General features: G+C 43.0%; 1 protein-coding gene across 2 annotated transcripts in view; it reads right to left on the reverse strand.

Annotated features, from left to right (window-relative positions):
• Positions 1-10,600: 10,600 nt before the first annotated feature.
• Positions 10,601-20,982, reverse strand: part of MAP6 (microtubule associated protein 6) — a 107,039-nt gene continuing 96,657 nt past the window's right edge. Inside the window, exons 2-4 of one of the 2 annotated variants that reach the window (XM_086933861.1) lie at positions 17,804-18,017; positions 14,334-14,530; positions 10,601-12,484 (exon numbers count right to left, since the gene is read on the reverse strand). In XM_086933861.1, coding sequence (XP_086789987.1) covers positions 12,394-12,484; positions 14,334-14,530; positions 17,804-18,017 — 502 coding nt within the window. In that variant the 3' untranslated portion in view covers positions 10,601-12,393. The remainder of the gene's footprint in view (positions 12,485-14,333; positions 14,531-17,803; positions 18,018-20,982) is intronic. The other variant, XM_086933862.1, reaches the window with a different exon arrangement.

The raw sequence follows: 20,982 nt of genomic DNA on the forward strand, positions 1-20,982 counted from the left end.
TTGGTATTTTTAATTGAGTTTCCTTGTCTAAATAACAGAAACTAAGACATTGTCATGACAATAGATTTCAAAGAACTCTCAGGGTCAAGAATAGCTGCCGTCGGTTGAGTCCGCTGGAGTGGCACTGTTCCTACCCCAGTGTAAGAGGTCATCAAATGATGAAGCATGACTTGATAAGTTAAGGGTGAGATGACCTCTCAAAAATCTTTTGATGATCCTCACTCGTAGAAAATCAGAACTGCGAGATATCAGCTTGGACCCTTTGCTTTGGGTTGTGCAATTTGTGTCAGGGGGCATATTTGAGTGTATTACCTCCTCCTCTCTTTATTTTTGAAATATAGCATGTGGAACAGCTTAGCTCCGAGAGGTATTAGCGACATTGGTAGTTAATCGACTAGGGACATTGTATCCCAGTTGACAAAAATAGAATCATGGCACTGCAATGTTGATACTGCCATAGATTGTTCGGAATCATATGTGAGAGTGCCCAAAATGAGGTGCTCAGCAGCATTCTAAACATCTTGCAGGTGGTTCATCAAATATCTATCCAGATACAGAGAGTTACCATGAATCAGTCTGGATTCTACCAGGGTTTTGGTGGCTGAGACACCTCTAAATGGAAGAAGACATGGTAGGTAGAGTGCTTTACAAAAGCTTCACTTGAAAAAATACAAGCAGAAGAGATGGACGCAATCTGAGACTCCCATGGGAAACAGGAGGATGGATAAGTGTGTAATGAATGAGTGAGTGCAAAGATTAAAGAATGGGTGAGAGCATGAATAGATGAATGAGTGCATGAATTGATAAATAGATGTTAGAATGACTGCCTTTGTCCTCCCCTGCTGCAGCCCAGGAGTTGCACCCTGTTAGACCTGGCACCATTGGCGTGGGTCTCCCTTCAATTTTTTGCTGTTGCTTCTTATGTTTTGCTGGTTTTAGATGCTTTTGGGCACTGTGCCACTGCTGTTCAGTGCCACAGTGCAAGTGCTCCCTATGGTAAATTGAGGTATGGAATAGTGATTCCATGTTTGGCTTGTTTAGTTTACTGTCAGACCCTGGTACAGTGCACTGCATGTGCCCAGGGCTTGTAAATCAAATGCTTCTGGCGGGCTTGCAGCACGGGTTGTGCCACCCACCGGAGCAGCTTGTAAAGTGTGTCTCAAGCCTGCCATTGCACAGCCTGTGTGCAGTCTGGTACTGCCATGTTGACTGAGCAAGTGCACCCACTTGCCAGTCCCTAAACCTTCCCTTTTATACATATTAGTCACCCTTATGGTAGGCCCAAGGGCAGGATGCATTGTAGGTAAAAGGTAGGATATGCCCTGATGTGTGTGGCATGTCCTAAAAGTGAGTTACAGCCATTTTCATTTATCTCTATTGCAAGGCTACCTGTTCCCCATAGGCCAGAATTGGCAGTTTGATTATAACATCTTATAATCCTAACTGACTCAGGGAACTAGGTAGACATTCGAGTTTAGTATGCCTGAACTCAGAATGATTAAATACATCTTTTAGTGAAGTTGGTTTTAACATTCTGTGCTTGAAAATACCACTTTTAGAAAGTAGGTATTTTCTTACCTAACTATTCAAGCCTGCCTCTGCTAGGTTGTGTATTCCTTGTCTGAAGTATGAGTGACAGATTCCAAGAGACAGGGTGAGTCAGCACAGAGATGAATAGAGAGATCTGCATGCAGATGGGAGGGAGGAGTTGCACCTGGGACCTGCATAGGGCTGTGCCATTCCTCCACAATACTGCTCCACCTCCTGTGGTGTGCCTGATGTCCCTGGCCTGCACTGTCAAATGAAGAGAAGGAAGCCTGTAAACAAAGTGCCCCAGGACTGACCAGAACTGGTTTGGACTAGGCAAAGGCCCTATCTGCCCTCAGAGAACAAAGAGAAAAGTAGTATAAATATTGGGACCCAGACCCAAGAACTTTAGATCACTTCTGGGAATCAAGTCAAACCTTTGCTGAGGAGACGAAACAGGAACCTGAAGGAGGAGACTACCCCTGTGCTGTGTGTTTGGGGGTTGGACTGCAGGGGTTGCTTCATTGCCAAAGAGAGGAGAAAAGGAATGAGTGTACTTTCTATCAACTTGAAGAAGAATCTTCTAGGGCTTGAACTAGAGCTTGCCTCCTGCCTGAAGTCTCAGGGATGCAAGACTTCATCAACCAGCTACCCCTGAGTTCCCTTGCTGGGAATTGAAGTGCCTGCTGTTGTGCTGGGCCTTTTGAGAGACTGAGTGCCCTGGGAGCTGGAAGCGCGTCGCAACAACGAGAAGCGTGTCACCTCTGCAGTAAGCATGGGCGGAAAATCTGTTCCGCTCGTGGATTTTGCGGATTTTCGGTAAATTTGCAATCCGCGAACGCTCGCGAATTTACCGAAAATCCGCAAATTCGCACGCAGCGTTTTTTTTTTTCTTGGCGATACAATTTTGCGGCGTGCGGTGTAAGTTCGCAATTGCGAACATGTAGGTGCGGCGGGCAGCAACAATCTCGCACTCGCGAAATTACAAAAATTGCAATTCTGCACAAGAAATCTACCAGCAAGCAGCATAGACCTTCTGAAAATGATGATTTTTATCAGAATAACTCCTCAGGTTGACATTTGCCTGCACTTTTTTGGATTTGAGGCCTTTTGATTTTCTTTGGATAACTTTTGGATTAGAAATCAACTTTCTCATATAAGCTTGTTTGGGGCATTACAGTTGCTGTAATGCTGTTCTGCAGAAAAACGAGTTTTGCAAAAGTGAAAGCATTCAGCAGGTTCAAAAGTTCAAACTCATCATTAGTAACCATTCCCTGTAGTGCTTCCTGACAAGGGCCCCTCCAGAGTTCAGTTGCTAGTTGCAACAATTGTATGACCCTGCTCTGACCCTCACAGCAGGCTCATAGAATAGCTACAAGTAGGCCACAAAGGTCCTGGAAAAAAAAATTGCACTGCAACAGAAAGCAAATTACAGATAAGGAAGCAGGTGCCAGACTGGAATTTTAAAACAGTGACACATTAATAAATCAACCCCAAATTAATTCATGTCAGTTGAAGCAGGCAGGTGTGCTTGCTTTTTCCCCCCATAATCTACAGTGATGATGAACCAGAGGGTGGCATTGATGTACCAGAGGGTGGCATGGGTGAAACAGAGGGTGGCAGGGGTGAAACAGAGGGTGCTGGGAACCTGTGATGATGAACCAGATGTAGAAACAACATAATCGTGACCGTTGCGAGCCGACATCTAAGTTCGCAATTGCGAACTGGTACAAAACCCTCGCGAACTGGCAGAAATCCATGCGAACTGGCAGAAATCCTTGCGAACACAAAAAAAAAATCCACAAATTCGCGAGAATTCGCGGATTTTGCGGCTTGCGAGTTCGCAAATTCGCAAAATTCGCGAACGCCAGATTCGCAAAATTCGCCCATGCTTACTCTGCAGCCGCTGTCATCGCAATGCAGAGGAAGCGAGCTGCCGCTGTCATCATCGCATCACTGAAGCACGGCGCATCGCCGGAGAAGTGAGACGCTGCCACAGAGGTCACTGTTGCATCCCCGGAGGAGCGCGTTGCAGGGCCTGTCACGGCTCCAAAGATCATCAAGTCGCTGCACTGCCATCGGGCATGCATGCATCCCACCAACATTGTCGCATTGCAACCAAGACGCTATTTTTGTCGCATCGCAACCATTACGCCATTTTTGTAGCATGGCACCAGAGAAGAGTATCGCATTGAGGTGCCATCTTGTTGCTTCGCACCTGAGAGCAGTAAGAAACCGACGCATCAACTCCCCACTCAGTAAGTAAGCGAGCATCAACTCCCCTGCACACATCCACTTCCCTTCGTGTAAGGAACCGACACATCACCTTCCCAGTGACCCTTTTGTTTTCTTTGCATTACGCATCTAAGGTACATTGAGAGTAAAGTGTTGCATTTACATCTTGAGAGAACTGAGCTATTTTACAACATTTAAAGTCTATTTTTGAGTACAGTATTGTGGATTTTTGTCATTTGGTCTTGTGTTAAATCTATATAAACATACTTATTTTTATATTACAACCTGTGTGGTGTACATCTGAAGTGTTGTCACTGTATTATTGTATGTGTTCACAAATGCTTTACACACTGCCTCTGAGATAAGCCAGCCTGCTGTGCCAAGCTACCAAGGGGGTGAGCAGGGGTTATTTTAGGAGTGTAGCCCCTTACCCTGACTAGACGCAAGGGTCCCTATTTTTCACAGGTACCTACCTATGCCAACTAGAGACCCCCAAATCTAACACACCATTCTGCATCCCTTAGTTCATGTTCGGCCTTGTACCATCACTCATTATTCCTAACTACTATTGCAATTTTGCCCCACCACTCATCCTTAATTTAAACCAGATTTACCCCCTCCCTCATCATTCATTACTGTGTGCTCAGACCCTCAATTACTCCTATTAGTACTAAATGCATGCAGATTTGCACCATGCAAGTTTGTCAAGATTTGCACATCACCAGAAAAGCTGTATGTGGCCATGATTTGCACCATCACCAATTAATTCATAGTGAATGTTCAAATTTGCCCAATCACTAAGTAATCCTTAGTGCAGGTTTAAGTTTGCCTCATTACTCAGTAGGCCTTAATGCTTGTTTAGATTTTCACCATCCCTCGCTAATCTATCTATCTATCTATATAAAATTTGTAACGCGCGCAGTTACACAGGGGCATCCCGGCGCTGTGAACACAGGAAAGGAAGGCTCTCACTCAGTCCTACACCGGAAACAAGTGTGTTTTCAATAGTTTCCTAAAGTGCAGGATATTGGGCTCAGCGCGGATCTTAAGGGGCAAGGAGTTCCAGTGTGCCGCCACTTGCACCGAAAAACGTCGGCCCCCAGAGCGAGCTCTTTTTACTCTTGTAGTCTGCATCAGATGTCTTTGATCCGAGCGCAATGGGCGTGTGGGCTTGTAGGGGCGTGCCATAGAGGACAGAATAGAAGGGCCCCTACCGTGCAAAATTTTATGGGCCGTACATAGCGCCTTAAATTTCACCCGCTCCTTAACAGGGAGCCAGTGAAGCGCTTTCAGGGCGGGGGCAGCTGACTGTTTTCGCGGCACTTCCATCAGAACCCTCGTGGCTGCGTTCTGCACCTGCTGAAGGGTTTTAAAAGTCGCTTCGGGTGCGCCCAAAAATAGCGCATTCCCGAAGTCGAGCCGCGACAGAATTAGACCACGGATCAAAAGCTTCCTAGATGGATTAGGGAGCAAAGGTAGCACCTTGCGGGCAGATCGCAGCAAGCCAAAGCTTACCCCTGCGGTTTTCCTAGCATGGGTCCTGAAGGATAAATCTTCCTGTAACCACACCCCCAAGCTCTTGATTTCCTTCTTGGGGGATGGCGGGTCACCCAGGGACCGAGGCCAACAGCTAGTGATGAGAGAGGGACTGGCCTTGCCCAGCACCATCAGCTCAGTCTTGTCACCGTTGAGCTTCAAAGCGGACTGGGACATCCAGCGATGAACATTAGAAAGACAGTCATGAAGGACTTCGGGTTGTTCCTCCAGCTGGGTGAGGCCTACAACCAGCTGAGTATCATCAGCATAGCTGATGATCTTCACTCCTGAAGGGGAGACCACTCTTTCAAGTGGAGCCATATAGGTGTTAAATAAGGTAGGGCTCAAGGATGAGCCCTGCGGGACTCCACATTGAAGAGGGAACAAGGTGGACTGGTCTCCCCCTTCCCATACTTGATAAGACCGGTCTGAGAGGAAAGATTTCAGCCATTTCAGGGCCATCCCTTTAACACCCACCTCTGCCAGCCGTTGGAGGAGCACCTGATGATTAACGGTGTCAAAGGCCGCACTCAAGTCCAGGAGGATCACTGCCACTGACCCCCCTGAATCAAGAATGCTCCTTGCTTCCTCCACCACTGCCAGTAAGGCTGTGTCTGTCCCCTGACCAGGGCGAAAACCCGTCTGGGAGTCCCCTAGCAGATGGTGGTCTTCAAGATGGCGAGAGAGCTGGTAGTTGACCAGCTTCTCTGCGACTTTTGAAAAGCCGGGCAAGAGTGAAATGGGCCTGAAGTTGGCCAGATTTGATGGGTCTAGTCCAGGTTTCTTCAATAGTGCTTTGACAACAGCGGATTTCCACCTTTGAGGCACTGTGCCCTGGGCAAGCGAAAGGTTAATAAGATCCGCAAGCGGAGTGGAGAGAACATTTGCCACCTGTTTAAGGAATTTCATGGGCGCTGGGTCACTTAGAGACCCGCTCTTCATCCTTTTCAGGACTTTTTCGACCTCCTCCTCTGAGAAGGGGCCGAACGAGGGCAGCTCAACGGGGCTTATAGTTGGGCTGACGTCCGTTTCCAAGCTCTGCGACGTCGCAGGCAATGAGGACAAAATCTTCTCGATTTTCAAGTGAAAGAAGTCGGCCAGCTGCTCACATTTCTCCTGCGGGTTGTCATGGACAACTGGGGGGACCGGAGCCTTCAGCAGCTCTTTAAAGATCTTAAAGGATTCCCCTGGAGAATTGCTTGCCTTCTCAATCCTATCACTAAAAAAGTTCTTTTTAGCCTCTTTCAAAGCCACTTTGTACTTCCTCATCCCTGTCTTGTAGTCGTTCCGATTTTCGTCAGTCCGCTCTCTTCTCCATGCACGTTCTAATCTTTTGCATGAAGTTCTAAGAACCCTGAGTTCGGGAGTGTACCATGGGGCGGAGCCAACTCTTCTTTCTCTGAGAGGCCTCCTCTTTTTCGGGATCAGCGAATCCAAAGTATTAGTGAGCCAATTGCCCACCTGCTGATCCGCCATAGTGGGGTCAGTAGCAGGGGGAGGACAGGTTCTTGCCAACTCGGCTGCCCAGCTTTCCACTGGTAACCTCGACCAGAGACGTTCCACTGTGTGCCGTTGAGGTACCGGGTCTCTCTCCTTCACCAACTGCCACCTAAAAGGAACCAAACGGTGGTCAGTCCAGGGAAGAGCCAAGGGATGTAGGGCAAGCAGGTTTTTCGAGTTCGCAAAAACAACATCCAGCTGATGGCCTCTCTCATGGGTGGCGCCGACATTGACAAGGTGAAGATCAAGTGCGCCCAGCGTGCCTTGTAAGTCTTTCGCCCATCCATCGTGAGGGTCATCAAAGTGCACGTTCAGGTCCCCAAGAACTACAAAATTAGAGGATGCAGCGGCTAATGGTATCACCGCTTCAATAAAGGAATCTACAAAGTTTCCCATAGTAGCAGGAGGCCGGTAAAGAAGGAGGCCTGATATGGAAAGAGTAGAGGATAATCGCAGCACAATTTGACAGCTTTCTGAATTATTGATGCCGCAATCTACAGCCTTGCACATGTAATTGTCTCTATACAGGATGGCTACCCCTCCCCCCCTCCCATCTGGCCTGTGCTGATGAAATATGAGGTATCCCGGCGGGAGGGCTTTTACAATATCCAGACCAGAGCTAGGGGTTAGCCAAGTTTCTGTAAGAAACAACACGTCCAAATTATGGTCTGAGATCAGAGAATAGATTTCCGTGGCATGGCAGGGTAAGGACCTGCAGTTGAGCAACGCCATAGATAACTGTGTTTGGTCCCTGGCGCCGCAGGCCGAACAACAGAGAGCACATTTCAAATAGGGGGTACCCTCTACCCAACAATAGCTACAACCTGAGCGTCTGGGGGCATGCAGTGACATCAGAGTATCCCTAGAATACCTGATAATGGGATCCATGTGTCGTACAGGATTGAACAGAGTGACATGCCCTGTGCCCGTCTGGGCACGGACGGGCGCAGATGGGCTGGACTCAGGCGCGACTCCGGCGCAGGTCCGGCGCGTCCGCTGCCCGCGTCCGCTGCGCGGAAGCATAACTGACCGTTTAAGTAGAGCGACTAGAGCGCTCATCCAATAGCGCCCAACCAAAGATGGCCGCCAACTACAGCAACCCGGGACCCGGTGATCTTAGCCCCGAGGACGGCCAAGCCCCACCTGGGAAGCGGGGAAGACTGAGAAAAGAGCTAGCGTGTCAGTGAAATAAATGTCAGCCCCTAAGGTGTGCAAAATCTGGCTCGAGGGGGGGGGGCGGACACAAGGGAAATTCTATAATGACAATAAGTATTATTCAAATAATGAATGCATGCTCAGATTTGCACAATTATACAGCCAAACTCAATGCATGCTGATATTTGCACAATCATAAATCTTGATTGCCTGCCCAGGTTTGCATAATCAGTAATTGTGCTGAGAACAACATACTATGCAGGCATCGCTCAAGTGCTCTCTCATAAATTTGCCCCACAAAGAGCTTGAACGAAGACAAGGGCCCAGTTCCCTTTTTGGGTGAAGTATGTCTGGGACCTATGAGAACAGGAGCATGTTTTGGGATACCTCTATCCTCACATTTGCAGTGACAGCAAACGCTTGGCTTTTGTAAAGTAGAATCTGTCACGCAGATCCCAGAAACCTTGCTGTACAGGTAACCGCCTATTCTAGACACAGCAAAGAGCTGGCCTAGGCTCACATCCACCTTTGACCAGGGCAAACAGAAAAGCAGTGCCCCCAGAACTCATAGGGAACCAGGATAGGACACAGCTAGCTGTGATTTTCCCCCTCCTCCTTTTCCCTTCTGCTCCTACAGAGTGTGCAGCACTCCATTGTATAAAAATAAAAAATTATATTTCTCATGCCGGTTTAGATACCATTTGACGGTTGCAATCACATGATGTCTGATCCAGTGGAGAAGAGGCGCAATGCAGTTTCTTGCAATGAGTCCATTGTACATGATGTTGCCTTGCAGAGAAGAAGGCAGGACATGTGTTGGTGTGAAATGCAGGTGGTTGGCCATGCCAAGTCCCACACATGTTGAAAACAAGAACAAGGGGCAACCTACTCACTAGGAAATAGAGTATGTCATGAGTAACAGAAACAACGGTTCCAGCGGAAAGTTAGGCTAATCTATAATAATAATCAAATGCACAATCGCAATCACAAAATGGGTTAAGGTGATGTCAGAAAGAAAGAGGGCCTTGCAGACTTTACGTTCACAATTATTCTTTTTAGCAGATTTGTCAAATTGAAATTGATATATACACAGACCAAGAAAAAACAATAGTGCTTTTGCGTCCCCAAGTGAAATGGAACCATAAAACAAACAGTGAAAAACATGTCACGTGTACAGCTTGGTTTCCACAATTTTTCTAAAAGGCGACCAAAGATTAACTTAGTAATGATTTCAGCTTCTGTTTACAATAGTCAGAGCTGTTAAACTGGTTCGCTTTCACATACAGTCAATGGCGTTTTGACCCTTTTACAGTGCAGGGTCTCTTCAGGACCAAGGGATATGGGGACAATCTGATAGTGATTGTTCAGCCTCGTGAGACAGTGAAATAAGTGAGACACCGGTAAAGTGAGAGAGGAAAAGGGAATACTCACACTGGGACCTGGTCGGGTGCCCCGTATGAGAGACGAACTGGTGGGCTGACAAACGGTCTTAATCATAGGTTGCTCAATCGGGGTGGGTTGCAGAAGTACATGACCCCCTTTGGAATGAATCTGTCAATTCCAACTGCTCCGGTCGTCTGCCTGGTTACAATGATAGGTCGACTCGACTGTATTTGAAAGCAAACCAGTTTAACAGCTCTGACTATTGTACACAGAAGCTGGAACCATTACTAAGTTAATCTTTGGTTGCCTTTTTAAAAAATTGTGGAAACTAAGCTGTACACCTTACATGTTTTCCACTGTTTGTTTTATGGTTCCATTTCACTTGGGGACACAAAAGAACAATTTCTTTTTCTTGGTCTGTGTATATATCAATGTGAATTTTACAAATCTGATAAAAAGAATTAATGTGAACATAAAGTCTGCAAGGCCCTCTTTCTTTCTGACATCACCTTAATCCGTTTTTGTGATTGGGATTGTGCATTTGATTATTATTATAGATTAGCCTAACTTTCCACTGGAACCGTTGTTTCTGTTAAACAAGTCCCATGCATGTGTCTGCTCCATTAAAGTTTCAGATATGTCATCTATGTTTTTGACTATAGAAGAGTTGGGCAAAACACAGCTGCTGCACGGATATACACCTTGTTCTTCCACAACTCAAATAACGGGGCGGAAGATTACGTGTGCAGCAGGTATACTCCATACGTTGTGAAAGGCAGTATCAATCAGCCAATGATTGATCACTGTCAGCTGATCAATATGTGAATGGCACATACGAACCTCAGTGTCTGAAGGGGGATGATCCTTTCTCTGTATGGAACGTAATAAACACTGTGACAACTAAGCTGGTATTTAACCAGACATAAAATTGATTAGTGCAATGTTTCTTGATAGAGATCTAGGGCCAAATAATTTCCTTCAGGCAGTGTTTCTATGCTATGAAAACAAATTTGAGGGCTTTTGTAAATTTGAACTTTTGTTGCCCATACTGCGAAATAAGGCTATGACTAGTTAGCAGGGAGGTTGACATTTAATATTGTAGTAACTGGAGCACAGTGGCAATCCTGCTGACTCATATGTCAGATTACACGTACACTGAAATATCAAATTATAACAATAATATTATATGGACATAAAAAATAACCTCAATTTTCAATACCGAAAAATGGAAATAAATAGGGTGTGGCAGCTAATGAAATATGGATCAAACATTTTTAATGTTATTAGACAGATGAACGAGGGACATTTCTGGTCATGTCAGTACATTAGTGCAACCATAATTACCACTGCACATTGATCAACTTGATGTGTTTACAATACACATTTGCAAATTATTATTTCAGCTCATCTTAAACTGCCATGCTGCCCTTTTCAGTGCTAAATGCAAAAAGGGCAAACATATCCCAGCCCTAAGCTGCCAGATATTGACCTGGTGTGTGTAGTGTCTTCTCTCAACAAAATACAAATGAAAGTCAGACATTCATCTTCAGCATTTATTTATATTTGAAATTATTTTGGGCAAGCAAATCTCACAAGCACGTCACAATCAGTTGGTTATACATTAGTATCTTTAGTCATTCTCATACTTACAAGAATGAAATAGCACCAAGAGTGGTGTGCCCAACACATTACATAGACAATCTGTGATATGCCACCAAACCTAGGCCACAAAATAACAATTAGATACTTCATATCTGCTGCCAGGATGAACCATGGAGTAAAAAAAGGATTGGGTGTAATTTTTATGTTACGTGGCTTTGGCATGAATAGACATGTGGGAAAACATTGAGTGCTTGCAAATGTAAAAGGTGTAGCATTTCAATAAATAAATAACAATAAAATAAATATAATACATATAAAAATCTTAAATAAGCAGCAACAAGTTTAACATGACATAAATATTAATTACTTGTAACAAGGTGTGGTTACAGTGTAATACAAAAAAAATTCTATACCACAGACATGTAATGAAAAGTAATTGCCTAAGAAATTCTAAAGTAGAAAAAGGGTAACCTTTTGTTTATTGTTTGATGGATAATGTTTTACCGTTAGGTAAACCATGCTACTAACTGCTCAGCATTTACATTTTCATACATGTAATTAATGTGCATTTTATAAATATATGTACAATACTTACAGTACATTGCACTTACACAATTTATTGAGTTACAAAAGGGCATGAATGCTCAAAGTACAAATCTGTGTGAGTAGCTGAATTCAACCATTGTGAAACAGAGAATGGCATATTTAATAATTATACCATTACTAGAACAATCACAGTCAATCTGAATGCCTACAGTGTGTGTCCTCACTTCTATCACATCCAACAAATTAAACAAGCAATTACCAATCAATAAAGCTTGGTACAGAAATTAAAATAGCGTTTTTGCTTCTATGTATGTGAAAACTGTTTCCCCACAGCACAACACATACCTGAGGAGTCCATTGGAGACCTGGCCATCCTCAATGTAAGTTATGTGACTAAATATTTGCGCATGATTATATGGGAAAAATATTTGAACTTCCATTACCAAATATCCCTTTTGTTTTATGCCTGAAATTTGAATCAGTTGGCAATATATTCAGGTTTTATCAATTTCTATAATGAATATTGGATCTGTAGTAGTTGATGGACAACAGGTATATTCTTATAATGATTAATCATTTTACATTAACAGTATTCTTGGATTTTTTTAAATCCACCTGAACCTTGTGTTTCACCTGTTTGAGTTACTCTACACCTTCTTCTGTTTAACAGTCCTCTACCTCAGAGTCCGGAAGCTCTTGAACCTATAATCAGTAAATAGAAGAAATGCCTGTTTAAAGAGACTCTTGAATATGAAGATAAATAAACAAAAATGTGCAGATCTGGGATCTTCCTAAACATTGAAAATGGATTTTGAATAAATTAATGGTGGACACTGGCATCCTAATTCAGAGTATTGGACAAAAAGTGATATTCAGTTTGTAAAATATGCATGAGTCTCAGGGAATTGATTAAAGTAGTTGGGCTTTATCATCAAGTGGCCCATTTAAGTCCTTTTCTTTCAATACTAGATCTGTCGGATTCCGAGGTTCATTGTTTGTTCTGGAAAAGAGAGAATAATTAATATATTTACTGCTGAAATACAATCAAATCAAATTTGCATCCTGATGCGGTATGCAAAGCAGTGTTCATTTACTGCAGACAGGGCACTGCATTTAGGTTTTGACAAATAATTTGGTGGGAAGGGGAATTCAAAATAAAAATGCATGCAATGAACTGATGCTGTAAGGCAGTATAGATACTGTGATCAAATGCATTTAATGGATCTTGGCATGCTTTAGGTAGAAATGACCACTGTTGATATTTCAAACAGGTGTTTCCCAAAAGCATGCATTCCTGGATAAAATATGAAGTGATCCCAAATTTAGTAGAAATATTGGGTATCTATTAGGAAATAGGCAAGACTTACTAGCATACACTGTACAGAGACATTCCTGCTACTTTGTACTATAGTATACAGCTCTACCACAGACACAGTCGACTCTAGGAAACACACCACTAATCTTACATATTCACATTTTAAAACCTGCCATAATTTCCCAGCTTATGGTATAAAAGCACATTACACAACACCACCATGCTTTGGGTGACTCCCTTAGTTAGGTCTGAATCATTTGCTCAAGGTTTCCTCATTAAAGGGGAAGGACTAGATTGTATATCTGTATTCTTTCCCTTCAGAAGCCTTATTATTCAAGTAGAAATCCATTTCTTTCAAAGTACTTTACATTTCTAAATGATTAACCAACGTAAGAGAGAGCACCTGTGTTACCTAAGATCAGACTTGGAATTTGACTTAGGATGAGAAATCCTTTATTAAAGCTACTCAAGTACATCTAATCTCTGCCAACCACAGAAAACAAAGTCTCAAAAGTGTAGACACCACATCGGATACTACATTCTTGCAGAATGGAAACATATTCAAATTGCTATTTTTTGTCAATGGTTCCATAATTAGCATATATCTTGCTTTTGCTACTAAAATTGATGAAGGGCCTCCTGCATTTATGCTGCTTCGGTGTGCTTTTCCTCTATTTAAAATAGACTGTGCAGATGCATGGTAAAAAAGAAAGTATGCCTCTTTCTTTGACCTGTTATCGAAATCATCCAGTTAATAATTCCTACTGTGTTAGTACACTCACTCTATCAACTGGCAAGTATTGTGCCCCCCTATAGGATCGACAGGTCAATTTAGGAAAGGATCACATTTTTATCCCATCAACATTGATTCTGCAATTTTAACAAAAACCTAGAGTGCAATAGGCTACATTTTCATCCTGTCAGCAAAAAGATATTTTGCTTTAAATGCATTGGTTTGCTGAGCTGTAGAAACTCATAGACGTACAAACCTCAATAGAATAACTAGAAAAATGTCTACCATTTTGATGTACAAAAGGAAATTACAGATAAAAAATCCTTGCTAATAAAATCACAAATAATTTTTCTCTTAGAACACCAATTCATTGCCAAGAACAAATCTTTCCTCCAGTTTCAAGAAAATGGAAAGCAACAGGGAAAGTTAGAAAAAGTGGATGATCCGAACAGTGCGAAAAATCTAATTTAACCCACCCACGAGTGATCTTTTTCAATGCCTTGATTTGATTTCAAGTATTCTTTCTTTACACATGCTCTTAATTCACAAAGAATTGTGCCTGCTGCCACGAGACCTTCTCAAGATTCTCTAGACATTCACTTTCCTCTATCATGGGCTATATAGCATGATGCAATCAAATCATTTTACACTATACCTGTCCTCTAAAATGAGGAATTCTATTTCCCCTTTTGGAAAAACAAATCAATACATCAGAATAACAGCAGGTTTGAAGCTTCTAATAGGTTTTGCGGCCTTTGTCAAAAAACAGAACAAAACAAAAAAAAAGTGCAGTGAAATTACTCTTTAGCCTCTGCCAATTTATTGTTAATCTCTTTGCTTTTCTCTTTGTCTTCTGGTTTTGCAGGGGTGGCACCCTCAGCACTCTTTTTCTTGGTAGCACGGCCAGATGGAATCAGCTTTTCTTTGGCCTTTTTCAGAGGTTTATGGCTTGTTGTTGTCTTTTTCAGCTTTGGAGTCTGAACGATAGGCTTCTCTACCTAGACAGACATGCATAAAAAAACACAAACACAGAGAACACACAAGAAAGGGTGGAAAACAGGAAGCAGCATCAGAATACGAGTTCACCACAAGCAAATTATGACAGTAGTCATAAATATCTTTATAAGAAGCCTTATATTTTACTTAGTTTAACATAACCACAAAAGAATATTTAGCACACCAGATCACCATATCCCCAAACATCCCTTTTCCCCAACCCTTCAACCATTTCCTACACATTTCCTCATGTCACTTCAATTAGGGCTGAACTCCACAATGTTGTAATATGAAGTCATTGCTCTATTTAACAGCCATCTATTGATGCTGTGCATCCAGATACCTAAACATCCATCTCCTTACTCCCCTCCCTTGATGGCCACATTGCTGAGAGAAACAGTCACAGAGGAGCAGTTACACTTTTTTGAGGCTTCGGGTTTTCTTGACCCTGCCCTATGTAGGGTTTCAACTATCAAGACAAATATAATTTGTGCTGCAAGACATACTATTGGGATCTTTGATGATGCTGATACTGCTGTAATATAACATGCAGAGTTACTAATCAGTGCATCAATTCCATTACATTGTGATTTTCTATTTATAGATTGGATCTTCTGTATCGCTAATGACACTGAACTGTATTTCTAAAATGTATTATTGGTACAGCTTTATGTCGCTAGAATGAATATCATACAACACAGGTTTTTCATACATTGTTGGACTCTGCTTTGTTGTGTAACTTTTTAGGACCTTTTCACAAGAGATTGTACTTTATGAAGGCCCCTAAGCACTGACTTGCATTGCTTTGCTTCACCTGGTACCCTGGCAGAGACATTTTCATCTTACAGTGCACAAACATTTCTTCTATTTTCAGGAATTTTCTGTTAGGTAATGTCAGCTACAATAAGTACACAACTTTTACTTCTGCCTAAATTGTTATGTTTTTAAATTCAGACAACCTTAATCCTTTTTTGAGAATTTAGAGTTTTGCCTGAGCTGGAGTGCAAGTAATGGCTATATTTTATCTAATCTCCTTAGCTGCTGCATCTTTCCTCTGGTCTGCAAATCTCCTGAGCCTATTCCTCTTTGCTAATGGTGATTTTCATTTCAATGTCCTGCATGGCCTTTCAATTACCCACTTGTCCTTAAAGAACCCAGTGGTTATTATTTGTTACGCTCTCCTTGTAGCTTGGCTTCAATTTCATTCGCATATATTTGGCGTGACATTCCCTCGGGTCCTTTACCAACAATTTTCCATTTTCTAACTAATTCTTATTTGTAGGTCCTCACCCAAAATGACCATCAATAATAACAGCAGTTGCTCAGAAGAAAGTCATTTCTTTTTATTCTTTCACTGTGTTTGCCTACATTTTTCCCCAATTGATGTTAGTCTTTGGGGGACACATCACGATTAAATATTGACTCACTGAAGTAATAATAGGAGTTCTCACACCACTGTTGGATTTACGGCTTGCTAAATTTGTACTTATGCGATGCATGAACTACAATTGTTGGGCTTGGTCCTCAGTAACTCTTTTCATTGGACGTCTATCCTTTTGGTGTAATTGACATGACCCTATATATAAGTGGAATATGTTTCAATATGTTGTCTCATAATTCTCAGTTGTCAAACCCAGAAAGGAATGGCAACGAGTACGATACCTGCTACTGCCTTGAGCCACACCCTGTATCATACTTGATAATAATATAGAAATTACGGAACACACGACCTGACCAAGGTTCAGCACAACCATAACATAAATATAATAAGTGTAAATCCGGTGCAGCACACTTCCCGTGCCCGTCGCCACAAGGCACAAAAAAGGTCAACACATTTCTTCAGATGATTGAAGGCGTCTTCCATCATCTGAAGAAATACTTGATAATAATGTTGAAACATGGATATATTCCACAAACAGATTGTTTGATTTCAGACTATGAGGCTGATTTATATGTCGGTAGTAAAGATCCCCTGTCGCAACGGCAACAGTGGATCCTTACAACCAACATAATGGTCCGCCCACCCGTTCTAGATGCGGGTGGACCACAGGTTTGGAAACAGCAATGACTAGTCCATCACCACGATAACCAAACCTTCCTCTCAGATGGAGCCCAATGGAGGAAGTGCTGTCAAAGAAATGGATTTATGTCCGCCTACCCAAACAGGAAGGTCAGATATATAGCCATTTTGTTTACTGTCTGTCACTGCCAGGGAACCCTGTGGGAGGCTGTTTTTGAGAAATGTAAAACTCAATAAAAATATGATAACCAGCCATCCTGTTTGACAGAGCCGTCGGTCAAACCTTTACAACATTGACAGGAACTGCTATGATGGTGGCTCCTGCTGATGTTAAGAGATGTCCATGGAGCTGGAAGATATCTCCAACTTTGGTGGACGACATGTAACATTATGCCAAAGCATAAATCAGGCCCCAAAAGGCCATTTGTCGACCAGGGAGGCGGAATAAAGTAATACATTGCTCTGATGAACCTGCCATTTACCAAAGACACAGTAGGCTCCTTTGACAACATACTTTCAGTCTGTATGCCTCTAAATTACATTTTGGCTGGGAGGGTGCTTCGTCTGTATTCTGGAGCAGACGAACAGTGGGTATTCCTTTGGCTTTGTTGGGTGAAAATAGTAGGTCGGGTGTTAATTGCATTGTCACCCATATGCTGCCGGACTTTAAAAACTGTTAACTGCCTTTGGTTTTATTTTTCACTGATGCTCCACTTAGGCCCATATTTGCTGGGCGGGCAGCTAAATGTTGACCCTGCCAAGTTTGTTAGCACCATTAATGACCTGAGCAGGGGTCAGTAATGCAGTAATGCTTAATAATAAATGTGTCACTTAGGCCACCAAAATTGCATTCAATAGTCAGTAAACATTCGAGGATTTGCAATAACATGACTGCATGATGCGTTTTAAGGCAAGTACCACAGATGTAGGGCTACCTCTATACCAGCTTTCCCTGGTTGCTGCACTTTAGCAGTCTGTGTATTAAGATTTGCTACTCTGGACTTAGTGTTTGCAAAACCAGCAACTTTACACTGTGCTGGCTTGCTGAATTAAAAACTCTTCATTGATTCTGGCCATGGCCATTCCCAGAGGTAAAACAAGAGAAGTGATTTGCACTGTTAGTTGTTGAGGATTGAAATGTGTTTTCTATCATGATGTTAGAAGAGAAGCAGTCTAGTAGTGGGAGGGGCTTCATGTCTCATGCAGACATGCATCTGTGTTTCCTAAAATGGCTGCTCTGCGCCTACACCCTTACCTTGGATGGTTCTTTGTAGGGCTCGCTGTACAGGCTGCGTATTCTCCTGCGCTCAGTCAGCTTGTTATCCCCCGGAGCAGGCTTGATTAACTCTCCCCTGAAGGTGGCCTTGTAACTGGTTTCAAGTATCACTTTGTCCTCAGGAGGCTTGTACTGAGACTGGGCCTTGATAGGTTTCACTGGCTTCACATCCGTCCAGGCTCTGAACTCATTCCTGTAGAGAAAGTACAGGACGCAGTAAGTACATTGAAACAATCTTTGCATTGCATGCTGCTTGCATGAGTTCAGAATCAATCCATTATCCTGTTAAAAGTACAATATTTTGTACAGGTCCAAAGGGGCAGGAATTGAAACTTAGGGCCACATTATGATGGCGGGCGGACAAACGGAAAATGGGACCGACAGCCAGAGGTGCGGCGGTCCCAAGAGGCCAATTAGGATGCGGCAGCCACACTGGCGGGCGCATTCTGGCCTTTAACATTGCAGACGGTGCTGCTGGGTGCAGATCCGTCCGCATTGTTAAAAGTGCATGGTTTGCATTGCCATGCAAACGTGACAGGCACCGCGCAGTGCCTGCCACCTTGTGTATGGCAATGTAGGGGGGGTACCATAGGTACCCCCATGTGCTGCCCCCCACCCCACCGGGGGCCCGTAACAGGCCCCCAAAGTAATCTCCGCCTGCCTTTCCATGGCTTCCTCACGGTGGAAAGGACTTTAAATATGCACATCAAAATATGGATGGCGGTGCCTGCTCTGCACCGCCACCATATTATGCCCCATATCCGCACCCTGCGGGGAGAAACGCAGCGGACATTCTTTTCGTCTGCCGCGGTACCCCCCGCCATACCAATATGGCGTGGGGTAAACAAGGTACTGATGGCTCTCCGCCCGCCATCATAATAGGCCCCTAAGTTAGTATATAAAGAAATGTCACAATATGCTTTACAGCACTGAACTCCCATCAGCTAAAATTAAATATAATGCATTTATAAATACAGTGTTGCATTAGGCGTTCGAGCCAATTTTTTCTGTTGGATTTATGTACCCCTTACATTTGAAACTGGGCAATAAAATAGATTTTTAGATGGCTGTTTTTTTAAAGGACCCATGTGTTAATAGTAATACATACTTCTTTTGCAACCAGCAACATTGTAGTTGTATATTATTTTTTCAACTTGTGATCTTTCGTCTCCTTGGACTATTATCCTTCTCTTCTTTTGTGTGTATCTTTCGCTTCTCTCTCTCTCTCTCTCTCTCTTTCTCTCTCTTTCTCTCTCTCTCTCTCTCTCTCTCTCTCTCTCTCATATCTTTGGGACTCTTACATTTCCATCCGAGTCCACTTTAACTTCTATCACCTGCTTCCCCATATTTCTGCCTCAGTCCCAGATCAAGGTACCCTAATCATCCCTTATCTGTCAATGCCTATTGCCCCTTGTTCAGTGACACACTAGTTGTCCAGACCTACCCAACTCAGAGGCACACAGGTAATCCTTGTATCATATGGCCATTGTGCCTGGAAACCAAGGACCCAGATACTGCAAGCGCGCTAAAATTCCAGAAGTCTTCTCTTCAGGCTTCGACTCCCAAGGAAAAGAGCCATCGAACAGTGAAGGCTTACTCTAAGAATGTGGTTAAAGGGCAGAACATCTAGTTCAGACTGCACACGTATCACTCTCAATAAATAGTTTGTCCAAGGAGAGTTATACTTTAGTAAGTGCTCCAAGCAAGATAGGGTACAGTGGGTGCACCAACACCGCATTTCCAGGGACTATAGTGCTAGAATGACACACACAATGCTGTAAACTCAGAAAAGTAGTAAAAAGCACCATTTCCACAATAACATCTGCATGATTAACTTCAGATCAAGAACACATCCCACATCTTTGCCATCTAAGTGAGAAGATTTGGTGGGATGGGAGGAAAGAAGAGGAGGGAAACAAGACAATGACCCTACCTCCAATCATAGTTCACAAGGACATTCAAAGATGTCACTTCAGCCTTCTATCAGAGAAGTAAGTTCACACCCTGCCCAACATCAACAAATCCTAGATGTAGATTAAATGGTCATATAGTACCTCATTCAGTCATTCTGATCATGCTCTTACAACTTTTCTGGAGATCAAGATGTTCCGGGCCAACAACACCATTCCCAAATTAGCTTTCTTTCTCCATATTTAGTGGGTACGTGGGTAGTCCTCGGTGCAGTTATTTCAACCACCCTGGCTCCCTCATGAAGCACATGACCTTCATTACTTTAAGGAATTATGAAAAGTAACTCAACAGAATTATTTGACTGTATACCTTCAATTACTCTGTCACTCAACAGTGAACTAGACTTTAACGCGTAAAAGAGTTTGCAGGCATCAACAGTTATACTGTCCACTGGAAAGCAAAGTTCAGAATATCCTTCAAAGTGTTAAAGATTATTACAGAATGCCAACTGATATTTCTGCCAGGATATTGCAGCGATGCCTGAGTGATCGCGATATGGGCAGCGGGCGCATAGGTCTTTGAGAGCTGTATTATGGATCACTCAGGAGGACAGATAAGGGTGGAGTGAGCAGTGGGCACACAATTTCACCTAGAGAGCTAGCCCATCTGAGGATGAAGTGGGCAAGTGGTGGCAGCACAGGGAGGAAGACTGACCTCTCATGCTCCACCATTCTAAAAGTATTAACATACCACCCAATGGTCAAGACACAAGCGTGATGCACAAGTATTAGTTATATAGGAAAAACAGTGGTTCCTGTGGAATGATATATTATGAGGTTATGATACATAAGCACAATCGTAATATAGAGGGTTAGATAATGGCAGAGCGCGAAGGAACTTCTAACACACCGATTCCAGTGTAGTATATTTTATGGATTTTTTTAAACAATAAATTTAGGAGTGAACATTATACATCAAAACAACATTTGCGCATAGTGTCCCAAGTGACAAAGGGAACCTAAACCTAAGTGATAATGTGAATATTATATACAAGGTTTCCACAGTTTGTACAAGTCGACCATTATCAAAATAATTCCATTTGAACAGAAGCTATATACAATGATATGTGCTGGGAACATGCTTTGCTTCTTCTGTTTGTCGATGGCGTTTCGACCCTCAAAACAATGTGGGGTCTCTTCAGGACTATTGATGAAGGGACATCTGAAGTTATCATTGCGCAGCCTTGT

This window comes from Lissotriton vulgaris, chromosome 8 (assembly GCF_964263255.1).
Source record: "Lissotriton vulgaris chromosome 8, aLisVul1.2, whole genome shotgun sequence".
Taxonomy (NCBI): domain Eukaryota; kingdom Metazoa; phylum Chordata; class Amphibia; order Caudata; family Salamandridae; genus Lissotriton; species Lissotriton vulgaris.